This window comes from Pararge aegeria, chromosome 22 (genome assembly GCF_905163445.1).
Source record: "Pararge aegeria chromosome 22, ilParAegt1.1, whole genome shotgun sequence".
In the NCBI taxonomy this organism is placed as follows: domain Eukaryota; kingdom Metazoa; phylum Arthropoda; class Insecta; order Lepidoptera; family Nymphalidae; genus Pararge; species Pararge aegeria.
In genome coordinates, this window is record NC_053201.1 from 12,822,654 (window position 1) to 12,837,112 (window position 14,459).

Genomic DNA, 14,459 nt, shown 5'->3' on the forward strand with positions numbered 1-14,459 from the left:
TTTATTTCATTCATCAATATTATTTCGTAATTCTGTTAAACATCGTATAAGTTCTTTGACTAAACATTATTTACAGAAGAAATATCCAATTCCCACAGTCTACCGCAAACGATACAATAATAGAACCAGCAAAAATCCACCAAGTAGGCCATAATGTGATCGTGTTAATCAAGCTGGCTGTCGAGCGATCCAACCACCATTCAACGCTCGAATTAGACTAGCAGCTTTAGTACAAGTTTTGCTCGCTCGCAATCGAAGAGTCGTTTTCGAGTTTTTAAGTAATTAGAAATATCATAGTTTTTACTCGAGTAAGTGGACCTTTGTGGATGAGAAATGCTAAGGAAAGAAGGGAATGGAGAGAGCTGGGGGAGGCCTACGCCAGAGAGGCGACTTCTACCAAAAGTAACAACAAATAAGAATTTAAGACTAGCTATTAAATAAATGTAATGAAATAAAATATGTAATTTGTTAATATATTTATAAATTTAATTATGTTATGTACCTAGTTTAATTATGTGAATGAATGTAATATGTATTTCTTTATTTATTGGTAGTAGAATAAGTGGCATTTTTATTTTTTTTATTTATTATTTTAAAAATATCACTCGCTTCGAAGGTGAAGGAAAACATCATGCAGGCATAAGTTCAACATAATGTTCTCAAAGGTATGTGGAGTCCACCAATTCGCACTGGGCCAGCGTGGTGGACTACGGCCTTAACCCCTTCTCATTGTGGGAGGAGACCCGTGCTCTGTATTGAGCCGGTAATGGGTCGCTATGTTGATCTAAGTAATCATCATTATAATCATCATCATCATTTTGACGGCCGATTGGCGCATTGGGCAGCGACCCTGCTTTCTGAGTCCAGGCCGTGGTTTCGATTCCCACAACTGGAAAATGTTTGTGGTATGAACATGAATGTTTTTCAGTGTCTCTTTCTATATTATAAGTATTTATTGTTCATAAAAATATTCATTAGTCATTTTAGTACTTATAACACAAGCTACGCTTACTTTAGGCCCTGGGGCTAAATGGCGAAGTGTGTATTGTCGTAGTGTAAAAAAACACTTAAAGTAAATAAATAATAATAAACATATAATACGATAATTCACGTAATTCTAAACGTAATTGATATAAGTGTTCATTATTTTAAAGCTAACTTTTGCCTATAATTCTATAACTCAGGCTTTTCAGGATTTGCGACTCTAAAACGAGTGGCTTTGGGTTCATTTTACTTTGACGATACAGAGTTTAATACTCGAAAATGACTCTTCGATTGCGAGCAAGCAAATCTTGTACTAAGGCTACAGCAACACCCTTCACACGTATAGGTGACGAGTTGCAATTAGGCTATCGAAACGGCGTACCTGGCACCAACAGCCCACCGATATCCGATCAAGGGTTGCCGACGCAGGGTATGTGAAACGTATTGGGGTTTACTGTGTAGCAATAGGCATAATATCTTTCACCCGGCTAAGTTTGTTGTTTAGCAGGCTTCTTCTTAGACCAGGGCGCGTTTTGAACCCTCGTAGCTGTAGTTTTAAGTTTACGAATGTAGTTATCGCCATCACTACTAACTGCTATGTACACACTATGTGCTACATAAATACTATGTGCCTATTTGAATAAAGAAATATTTGACTTTGACTTGGACTTTGAATAATAACTAATTTTGAAAAACTACCCTATGATTTTCAGAACTGCTTCTATATCCAAAAAATATCTTACTTTTGCAGATATTAAAGGTTTTACTAATATGAGTTGAAAATTATATTAAAAAAAGTTATTACGTCATGTCTGTACTCGCGACGTAATATCAATTAGATATAGATTGATTAATTGATTTTGGTATCGATAACAAAAACTTAGCAACTGATTCGTGTATCATATATGAGATTGTCGAAGTTTAAGCGGCACAAAACTATGTTTATATAGACGTGACGTCATAATTTTTGTATTCTGCGTTTCACCTGTCAAGGCGGATCGCTAAATTATGCAGTTTTATTTAAAATAGATACCCATCTCACTTAGAATATAACTAATGATACGATATTCATAATACATGAATCATATATTAACGATTCTATGTAACTGTCAACATACAATTTCTCAGTAACAGCATATTGTTAATCATCCCCTGCCGTTGCTCGTGATATGACCGGTTTTCACTTAATTTTATTTTATTTATTTCATCTTTTTTGTAATAAAAACTATGTTTGTTAAAAATGTCATACCGACTTGGAGCTTTACCGTCGTACGCTACGAAAGTGATTGATGATAAATAAAAATTGTTTACAAGTCTGAGAGGCTATATCATGTCTATCTAATAACCGCTTATTGTTATAATGACAAAAATGTAAGATGGGAATAAATAAATAATTTTTCAATCAAAACACGGGTAGGTATAATCGAAAAATGATGACATTCCTATCATAATATTTAACCCTATACAAATTAATAGTTTTATAAATATTTGACCTATCGTTTAGAAGTAACGACGCGCGACGGGTAGAGAAATGCTAAAAGCAAGAAAAATGCCGCGAACCGCCCGGCCACGTAAAATATAGGAAATAAAACTGGACGCTGCAAGTTGGTTCTAGTTTATTAAGATAATGAAATGGGTAATAACCGATTTGGTGCAAATGAAGTTGCGTATAATAGTATCATATAAGCTTGGATTACACTTGTGAACGCAAACAAGTTTTGGCAGCCCTAGCCGAAAATGCCGAGCGGCAATAGTGAAGGCCTTGCCGTTTTGGTAAGGTTTAAATCGAGTTTTGAGTTGTTTTAATAAGTTATACTGAAGCGTTTTCAATTGAATTGTGCTCACGGCAGCGGGGTTGTCGATGCCAAAACAAATAAAGGGTTCCATAAATCATGGGAAAACTATTTTGGCTTCGTAATAAAGAATGCGGCAATCGAAATTTTTATAGTATTTCTATTTGTATTGGAAACGGCGCGGCATCAGAATTCTTCATCATCATAGACGTCCACTGCTGAACATAGGTATTTTTGAGGGGGTTACAAATATCACAGTTTGGACAAAGTGGCAGAGACCCGTTTGAAGTCATCTGTTCACAACATCCGGGGTCTATCAACGCTGCTTTTACAGATGCGAGGTCACCTTGGGACTACAACGTCCATCGGTTCGGTTTTTACAAATTTCCTCATTCCTGATTTTATCACTACGTGACGATAAAATTAAAAAAAAACAACCTTTTTATAAGCACTTTTGAAACGTCAAGTATGTCTGTTTGTACCGACTCTACCGCCAGTTTCGGCAGATTCTAACGAAGAAGGGCTCTAAGGGCACGAGTCTCCTCTAAGAACAAGGGTTAATCTTTAGAGACCTAGACCACCACACTGGCCAGTTGCGGATTGTTAGACTTGAGAACATGTACCTAACCCGTATAAGTAAAACATCGTTTTACTTATTTTGGGAATATAAGTAAAACGATGTTTTACTTATATGGGTTCCCCAAAATAAATGTTAAATATTTGAAAAAAGACTTGCTTCTACTAAATTTTTAACCATATACCACTCATGGTAAATATTTATAAAAATAGGTTAAGAATTTTGTTAATAAGTTAGGCGTATTATTAACGAATATTATTGTGACAGTTCTTAGTTTGTGTCTAAAGTTTAAAATTTTAAGTGTTATAGTCATTTGTAAATATGTAAGAAAATTGCACGCCAGAAAGTGGCAAACTGTTGGAACTATTCCCACATAAAATTTATTCTATTCTATCATCTATGCTATTCTTCACCATTAAAGCAAGTGATGTTTGATTGCTTCGCTAATTAAAAAACGCACATAACTTCGAAAACTTAGAGGTAGGAAGCACGCATTCTTATTTTACGCTTGTAAAACATTCGGTTGCAATATTGCAAAAATACCTATTCTATTGACGGTTCTGTCCCTCTGGAAAATACCAGTCTTGCTTTCTCATCCATGCATCATCAATTTAGGTCATTAAACTGAATTCTACCAGTTTTTGACGACCTCTCTAGTGCAGGAGTAAGCGTTACGGTTTTAAGTTGGAAGTTGGGTTTGGGGTTTTTTTTTATAATAATAGCGGGCAAACGAGCAAGTGGGTAACCTGATGATCATAAACATCTACAGCACCAGAGGAGCCTCGATGCGTTGCCGGCTTTTAAGAAGCGAGTTTTTTAGAAGCATTAAAAGCCGGGGCCTTGTTCGAATCCCAGCGCGCAACTTTTAACTTTTCTAAGTTATGTGCGTTTTAAGCAAACATGACTTGCTTCAACGGTGAAGGAAAAAATCGTGAGGAAACCTGCATGCCTAAGAGTTCTCCATAATGTTCCCAAAGGTGTGTGTGGACTACGGCCTTGAACCCTTCTCATTCTGGGCGGAGACCCGTTCTGTAGTGGGCCGATAATAGGTAGATATGATGACGATTATACTTTTTTAACCTAAGGGCACGATTTCAAAAGTATTGCATGCTGCAGCGGCAACTTCAAGGAATAAGGACAGTTTAATAGAAGTTTATTAACGATACAGTGTAGTTTACCCACGCGAGGTTAAATTGAGCATTTTGGGTACATTCCAAACTCTACATTGATTATTTTATATGGCCATAAAACAAACTGTGTCATAAATATCTGTTTTAGTGGGCTTAAACGTTCTCATGAACGGTAACTATTTATCAAAATTCATGATGGCATTGTAACTACTTATATCGTTAGGTCTTTGAACATTGCGTGTGGCCAAAGATGACTTACAGCTACGGGAATAATAAATAATAAATATACTATGACAATACACACATCGCCATCTATCCCCAAAGTAAGTAAACCTTGTGATTTGGGTACTAATAAAAATATACATAAATACTTATAATATACAGATAACCAACCAGCACTTAAAAACATTAATGTTCATCACACAAACATTTTCCAGTTGGACTCAGAAAGCAGGGTCGCTACCAACACGCCATTAGTAGGCGGCGAGTATCTCAACAATTCACGGAACCATTCTGTCCACCCGTCATGGAATAGATCCCATTGCTGTCCAAGAGTGCATTGAATGACGACAATGAACGCGGTATAAGTGCCAAAATTCGAGCAACAGTGTTACAGGATGGGACCACGAATAATTTGTTTTTTCTTGGACGAAGGAATTTGGGGCACGTATACAACACAGTCGTTTATGAAGATCTGGAGCATCGATATCTACTAGTAAGATTTGGCACATTATATAAATTAACATTATAGAAAGGGAAGTTCGAGCAGTACCCACTAGGGTGTAAAATCGAAGGACCACGAAACTGGAAAATGTTGCAATACTGCTTTATACTTACGCGAAAGATTTGGGATTAAACTAACGTGTACAACACACTCTTCTAGCTAATTAAGATAGCGATATCTCGCTGTATCAATGTGGTATCGATCGATCAAACATAGTCATCGCGAGGTATCCATGACGTGCGTTCAATGGAGGGCTAGAGTGTGTGTCTGTGTGTGAGAGGGAGACACGTGCGTAATCAAGTTAAAAATATCTTTATTCAAGTAGGCCCATAGGAGGCACTTTTGATGCTTACATTACATGAGAATTACACGGTAGTGAGATGATTGTGATAACCATATTCGTAAACTTAAAACTAAAGCTACGAGGTTTCCAAACGTGTCTTGGTCTAAGAAGAAGCCCACGACAAACTTAGCTTAGGGTGTTTTTTTTGCTAACACCATCTGGTTAGAGCAATAATTCACACCCAAGCTGATCTCTGTTTATGTTACGCGAGAAAAAAATGATCATGGCCTCTTCAGATTAAGATACCTTCACAAAGGCGGAGGTTTACAATTGGATGCGTTTTTCATGTAGGTATTTTATGCGATTCCGCTCTCCTTGGCGTTTCTTGACAGATTTGCATGATTTTTTACTTATTCTTTAAGATACTTCTCTCAGTCTTGAAAATATCATTAATAGTGGTAATACATAAATTGAACCAAATTGTTCTCAAGGTTCAAAAAAAGGGTATAATATAAGAAGTCCCAAATTTCTGGTCTGGTGGAAAGCTTCGGCCGTACCTAGTTATCACCCTACCGACGAATACGTGCCGCTAAGTGATTTAGCTTTGCGGTACGATTCTGTGAAAACAAAGTAGTGAAAGGGTTTAATATTACTGTCATATCTCTAACAGGCTAGCCCGCTACGATCATCGTTATAATTTCAGGGCGGGTCCATCGCATACCCTGCGGAGTGTTGGTCAGTTTATAGGTGATGTATTTCCACTTACCATCAGGTGCGCCATTTATTTGTCCGTCTATTATTACTATAAAAAATTGGTCATAAAGCAATCAAGTGATATACGCCGTCGGAAGAGCCATGCCACTCTGATATTTCATGTCTCATGACAATAGTACGGATATTAGCATATCGTTCGCCGCATCGGATTCATTAGGTAAGTAACCTACTTGCCTACTGGTATATATTTAGGCTGTGGTTACAAAACAAATGGCATCCGGAGGTTTCGTATGAAATTATTTTTCCTTTTCCCTTTATTCACATCTTTTGTTGCCTGGCAAAGACATCTACTAAGCGATAAGGCCGCCTTATGTTTCTCTCTTATATTCTTAAGTCTTATATAAGTATCTTTTATTTCATTTGATGTAGAAATAAAGAGTATGAATGAATGAATACACTTTTATTGTACACCGAATAAAAATACAAGAAAAATTATAAAAAAGAAGAAGTACAATTAGGCGGCCTTATCTCTACATAGCGATCTCTTCCAGGCAACCGATGGCGTAAAACACTGCTCAAGACGAGAGGTGGTACATATTAATTTTAATATAAATATATACATAAATACTATACAAAATAACCACCGTTGGGCTAGAAACCTCTTCAACGGGATCGTTTGTCCATAATTAAATTGTTTAGTTAATTCAATTTTATATAATAAAGAGGACGCTCTATCCGTAGGAACATAAAGTGGTAGGAAATAACATGTTATCTTAAGATATTTTACGCATCACAAGCATCGGAAGCTCTCAAAAGGAATAACTTTTCACGTTTTGTAACATTTGTCATTGATGTTACTTAGCCTATAGCCTTCCCCGATAAATGGACTATCCAACACAAAATCATTTTTCTAATTCTAAACCATTATTTCCTGAGATAAGCGGGTCCCACAAAACAAACTTTTCAGATTTATTATATTTAATTTTATAAATTTAAAATGCATATAAAAAAATTCGGAACGGACAGTATTTGAACCTGCGACTCTCTGGTAATCGCGGCCTGAGCTGTTTGAGCTACGGCTCTCCATAAATGCTAATTTCGGAATTGGTTGTTGGAGAAATCCTGTCTGTTCTGAAAAATTTTATATGCTTTTTAAATCCATCAATCTTCCAAGTATAGCTAAAAACACTAAATAAAATACATATATACAAAATTTATTACATTAGTATAGATTGCACAGACTATGTTTTTAACACACTACACAATTGTACAAGCTACACTGTGAGGCTACATAGCAATGTTAGTGTACTCACTTCGCTGCCATCCTGTTGCGCATTACACTTGCTGATGTTCAGAGTGCCGGAGATGAAGTCGTTCTGAACGTCTACGATCAGGAATGCGCTCACCGGACGCACGATCTGTTGGCAAGAGGACTCTATGAAAACACATATCATACTAAGTTCAGATCTGAAAACTATTCAAGTATGTCCGTTTCCAGTGGCGTGCATAGAGTTAGAGGTTATTCACAGGGTTTGCAGACGATATAAAATGAATAAAATCTCCAGTTCGAGTTATAAAAAACTTAAGGATAGGCATTGTAAGAGTTATAAAAAGCCTACCCTTTAGTATTTACCACTCGTACTGGAGATTTTCTTCATTTTTAATCATCTGCATACCCTGTGCATACCCTCTATGCGCGCCACTGTCTGTTTCTCATTTACCAATAACTGTCCTACACACGTCCACTGCGCACTTCTACGTATCCAAAACATCTTCAGGAGATCAGTAGAGGAACTACTAGAATTACTTATTAGTAGTAGAATTACCGAAATAGATCAACGAGTCGAGAAGCTGAAATGGCAAGTGGCTCGTTGAACCGATTGGCGTTTCGGTCCCAAGGTGCTGGAATGGCAGCCCCGCACCGGTAAACGCAGCGTTGGTCGTAACCGCCGTGTGACGGCCGATTGGCGCAGTGTGCAGCGACCCTGCTTTCTGAGTCCAAGGCCGCGGGTTCGATTCCCACAACCCGAAAATGTTTGTGTGATGAGCATGAATGTGATTCTGATGATCTGAGTGTTTATTATTCATAAAAATTATTCAACAGTCATCTTTGGGTTTAGCCATAATACAAACTACGCTTACTTGTGGGATTAGATGGCGATGGGTGTACTGTCGTTGTATATTTATTTATTACTAGCGTACTCAGCCCGCTTCGCCGGGCAAGATTTTGCTTTATTTTATTTAAACAATAAACTTACATCATTAAATTATGTAATGTAAAATAAACGTTGGTATGATGCTGTGTAAGATAGTAGCGGGCTAACCTGTTAAGGTTATGGCAGTTATATGCAGCCCATACCCTAATTGGTTTCTACGCGACATCGTACCGCGGCACGACTCTATCGGCAGGGTTTATTTTATTTATTTATTTATTCAGAATATTGGTAAGGGTACAGGGTATTGACACAATAAACATGGTGCTGCGATAACTGATGCCACAATATAAACTGAGTCGCAACAATTACCGCCCACCTCCAACAATAAATGTATAGTACTAATAAAACAAAATAAGAAAGAAAAATGCCACCAGGGTAATAACTACGACTGAAGCCTCCAACACCAGACAAGAGAAAGCTCAAAAATTATTTATTCACAAATTGCCCGCTGCCAGGAATTCTCCTTAAAACCCCAGCGCTAAGCCAGGGGAGCCATCGTCGTGAGGTAATGATATCTTACCACTTTGATCCAATGGTTCCAGCAGAAGGTGAACTCATCTTTGTCAATGAACCCGTCGTCATTCTTGTCGAACACTTGGAAGATATGCCGCGCTCTATCCTCCGATAGCGGGTAGATGTGGCCTTTGTCGTTGCGGAACAGTGCGCGGCAGATCAATCTGAACTCATCCAGGTTCAGTTGCCCGTCTCTGTAAACAAAATTACTTCTTACTCCTATGGCGGCCGACTGGCGCAGTGGGCAGCGAACCTGCTTTCTGAGTCCAAGGCCGTGGGTTCGATTCCCACATCTGGAAAATGTTTGTGTGATGAATATTATTGTTTTTCAGTGTCTGGGTGTTTATCTGTATATTATAAGTATTTATGTGTATTATATTAATTAAAATATTCAACAGCTATCTTAGTACCCATAACACAAGCTACCTACGCTTACTTTGGGGCTAGATGGCGATGTGTGTATTGTCGTAGTATATTTATTATTATTATTATTATTATACACTAATGAAATGAAAATATTGGATAGAAGCAGGCGTTACTTTGCGGAAATCCCTAATATATTATGAAAATTAAGCTTAATTTGCTATACTCCGCGAAAAGCAGGAGAATCTGTATGGTGTAATTTATAATTTCTTCAATCCGTATACTCCACACCAAACAGATCCTCGGCAATGTTACGCACCTTTCGCTCCGAAACCGGAGCATCCTTAGATGTTGACTTTACAATGAACAATTGTTAAGTCACCATCTCCTGAGGTGTATAGCAAATTAAGTTTAATTTTCATAATATGAAATGCAAATACACTTTATTGTACACCTAATAGAAATGAAATTACAAACAAAAACAACACTTAATAAAACACAGGTGCAATGGGCGGCCTTATCGCTAAAGAGCGATCTCTGCCAGGTAACCCAACACAGGAAAGGGGAAAAAATAACACTTAGACTTTAGGGTTAGGGTGTACACAAGAAGCAGTTATCAAATTTAAAAAAAATATACTTATATATATTTCTTGTATGTCACTGAACTCCTCCTAGACGGCTGGACCGATTTGAATCAATTTTTTGGTATACGTTTGGGTTGCACCCTGGATGGTTTAGATTCACAAATCAGCCCGACAGATGGCGCTGGGCTCCGCTAGTACTTATATATGAATTACCCACTGATGTACGAGACAATATTAATCCGCGTAATATTAAGAAAAAACTGAAGTCCTTCTTTTTAAGTAACTTATGATTATTTTTATACACAACATGGTAAACTGGCAATAATGTTCTGTAGTTAACGTACCTAGACTTAATTCTCTGTTAGCATATATTACAAACCTGCGTGGTTTTCTGATGCTAGCTATAAGTATTTTTTATTTTTTTTGGAAACTTTATGTAATAAATAAATAAATAAATAAATAATATATTTCTTGTATGTCACTGAACTCCTCCTAGACGGCTGGACCGATTAGAATGAATTTTTTGGTATACGTTTGGGTGGCACCCTGGAGGGTTTAGATTCACAAATTAGCCCGACAGATGGCGCTGGGGTCCGCTAGTATACATATATCAATTATTATATCATATTAAGTATAAGCCTACAACACAGAAAATTGACATAGAAGCAAAAAAACATGACTAATTAGGGTGGCATAAAATGTTTTTTAAGAAGTCTCTTGAAAATCGGTAGTGACTGCGCGCGCCTGATTTGAAAGGGGAGAGAGTTTCATAGCCGAAAAGGTTCAACTGAAAAGGATTTAGAATAGAAAGAAGTACTATGGGAAGTAATCTAGTACTAATCTGAAGCACAGGAAATATATAAGCTAAAGTATTAAAGAAACTAGATCCGATTGTTAGAATTACCTACGCTACACTGGAGTGTTAGGGTTGTCATTGCAATTTACGTAAAACTTTTGCGTAAAGTTTTTGTATCTCAGCTAGTTAGCAATGTAGTTCTAACAACCTAAATTGCTAAGCAGTTGAGATACTCTTACCAAACTTCAATAGAAGTGTAAAACACGAAGAAAAATCATATTATAATATTAAGGATTAGGTACATGTATGTTAAAAAAGCTTGGATGAATTGCTCTAACTTCATAGCTCCACATTAACTAGACTGCGAGATGGTGATAACAAAAAAAACCTGGCTAAGTTTGTTGTGGGCTCTGCTTAGACCAGGGCGCGTTTGGAACCCTCCTAGCTTTAGTTTTAAGTTAACGAATGCAGTTATCACCATCACTAACATTAGTGTAACATGTTTAATGGAGTTAAAACAGCCGTACACTACTCAAAACACTGGCATTCAAGCAAGATCGTGGACCAACATCAAGAGTACATGATTTACGACTCTAAAACGAATGGGATTAGGTTCTACTTTGACGACACCCCGTATGCGGGCAAGGAAATCTTATGCTAAGGCTTCCAGGTTGCGATTAGAACTCGCGACCTGTAAGATTCTGTACATTGAAATTTGATACAGCGAATGCCTACATAATAAATGTTTATGTATTAAGTATTCCTTGCAAATAGTACATATGCGGATGCATAGCGCTTGTAGGTATAGTTTAGTAGGTATACCTATTCTATACCATGATAAAAGAGTTGTTAAAGCACACAATAGCTTGTTGGCGGAACTCTGGTGTGTACATTCAGGTTCAATTTCCGCCACACCTGACTATTGTGTGTATTACAATACCCTAATTTTTACCTTAACACTCTCACCGCCATACGGTCCGCCGGCGGGACGTATCTTTTCGAGTAGAGTACGCCATCTATATGTTGCACTTGGCAAGATCAGCAGGCCATACGGGCCGCCGGCGTACCGAATCTTTCGCGCCAAAATCTAACAAAATTTCCGTTATAACTTAAAACAATTATCGACTCTGTCACGCCACACTAGTAAACAATCATTAGCCCGCCGGCCGCCCGCACGGCTTGTAACGGTCGCATTTTGGCGCGCGTTTTGTGGAATTTCATCGTTTTATTGTGAATTTCTTCCATTTAATTATTATGTCGGACTCAGAAGATGACCCAGACTACCAGCCACCTACAGACGAAGAATCGGAAAGCATGTGCACGTATTCTGATGCAACTTCATCTGAAGAAAGCGTAGAATTATCCACCAGTCACCAACATCAACATTCTTCAGAAGCCATACCATGTCGGAGCATACCGAATTCGAGCTGGAATATACCGTTATCAGATGGTTCAAGAAAAAAACAGTTTCCGTTTACTGTTGACCCAGGCATGAAAAACATTGGTTCAGATTGTCAAACTGAATTAGACTTTTTATTTTTATTTTTGGATAATGAGATTATTGATTTAATGGTACGAATGACTAATTCATACGCAATAAAAACACAAATACTCAAACGTGTAACACGAAACAGTCGGTTGTCTAAGTGGAACGATTGTGATGCTGCCGAAATGAAGAAATTTCTCGGGCTACTGATTTGGATGGGGCTCAAAAAACTGCCAAAAATTAGTGATTATTGGAGTACAGACGTATTATATGAAAACAATGTTGCAAAAAGAGTAATGAGTAGAAACCGATTCGAATTATTACTTCGATGTTGGCATTTCGAAGATGCTTATTATATTGGCATGACGGGAACAGATCGACTCATAAAAATAAGACGCTTCGTCGAGATCCTTTCAAAAAAATTTGGCCAATACAAAACACCTGGAGAGTTTCTTACCGTTGATGAAACAATGGTAGCTTTTCGTGGCCGGATCGCTTTTATGCAATACATACCTGGAAAACGACATAAGTATGGCATAAAATTATTTAAAATTTGCGACGACGATGGATATACCTATGACTTGATTGTATATGAAGGCAAAAGGACCACTTCAACCACACAAAACGTATCCAGTGAAATAGTCATGAAACTCAGTGATCAATATCTGAATGCTGGAAGAAGTATCGTTACTGATAATTACTATACAAGTGTCACTTTGGCTAATAGTTTACTCCAAAAAAGCACCCATTTGTTGGGGACTCTAAGAAAAAATAGAAAAGGGCTACCAAAAGAATTATTGAAAGAGAAACTAAAGAAAGGCGAGACCTGTGTTATGGAAAATAATGACGGAGTGTTAATTCTACGATGGAAAGACAAGCGTGATGTGTTGGCTCTATCAACTCGGCATACACCTAGTTTTGTCAGCGTGCGCAGCAAGAGAAACCGCAATAAAGTGACTATGAAACCAACGCTGATAGCGGACTATAATCGTCATAAATGTGCTATTGACTACTCAGATCAGATGGGTAGTTATTGTAACCCTGCAAGGAGAAGCTTGCGTTGGTTTCAGAAATTGGCCATAGAGCTTTTATTTAGCACATCACTAATCAATGCCTTTATTTTGTTCAAAAATTCGAAAAACCTAACATCTAAAAAATATACCATAACCACATTCAAAGAAAATATTTGCCGTACATTGATGGGTCTTGATCAACAAAGAAGACAAGGTCGAATTAACCAGGACTGCTCAGCTGGACACCGATTTGGAAAGTCAACGTTGGTCGATCAGCGTAACAGAATAGTAAGAAGAAGATGCATCCACTGCTATGAAAAGAAGAGAGAAGAAGGTTTGACCAGTGTAGAAGCATGTAAAGTAACAAAGAAAGTAAATACAGTGTGCTTACTTTGTCCTTCAAATCCTAGTGTGTGCTCTGAATGCTTTGCTAACTTCCATAGCGCTATTGTAAGGCAGTAATAATGTAATAAAACATTTTTCTTTCATTTAAAATAGCTTTTTTATTTCTGTAATAAACCCCCAGAAATCCTATAAATTTTAAGATAGAGCAATTTTTTTTTTTTTAAATTGTAGGTATAAAAGTAAATTTTGTGTCTGGTTGCTTCACTTTTCTGTAATAGCAGGCCACGCACTACAAAATTAATATGAAATCACGAGGTCGTAGCGGACCGCACGGCCTGCTAGTAAAAATACATTGTGAGCCCGCCAGCCGCCCGTACGGCCTGGTAAACTCGTTAAACATTTTTCACCGCGGCCTGCACTGGTGGGCAAAGATGCGGCCGCCGGTAGACCGCATGGCCTGTAACGCTGAAAAAATCTATATATGGATGGCGGTGAGAGTGTTAAATGGTAGCTAATCTTATTAACAGCAGCGACGACGGGTCACGATGACATGCACAATTGTGTCCTCACTCAGCCAATCACAAGTCTCCTTAAACCAGCGCGACTTTTGATTGGTCTCAATATAAGTATGGCAATGGGGAACGGGCAAGCGTTTTGACGCATTTGTTTGTTAACAGATTAACTGTTAGGATAGGTACACATAACTTAAGTTAATATGCAACTGCCTCGGTAGTTTAGTGATGAGTATGTCCGACTACAGATCACGAGGTTGTGGGTTCGATCCCCGGGTCGGCCCCAATGCATAGTATTGGAGTTTCCATCAAGAAATACTTAGTAACAGCCCGAAGTTTACGTGCATGGAAGAGCACGTTAAACTGTTGGTCCTGCGCCTAATCTCTTTCCGGGCATGTCGGAGCTGTCGTCCTATCGGACTATGG

The 14,459-nt window shown here is 37.9% G+C and overlaps 1 protein-coding gene across 1 annotated transcript in view; it reads right to left on the reverse strand.

The window, feature by feature from the left end:
• LOC120633638 overlaps positions 1 to 14,459 on the reverse strand; it is a 33,735-nt gene that overhangs the window by 17,206 nt on the left and 2,070 nt on the right. Inside the window, exons 2-3 of the mRNA XM_039903918.1 lie at positions 8,942 to 9,128; positions 7,519 to 7,623 (exon numbers count right to left, since the gene is read on the reverse strand). Coding sequence (XP_039759852.1) covers positions 7,519 to 7,623; positions 8,942 to 9,128 — 292 coding nt within the window. The remainder of the gene's footprint in view (positions 1 to 7,518; positions 7,624 to 8,941; positions 9,129 to 14,459) is intronic.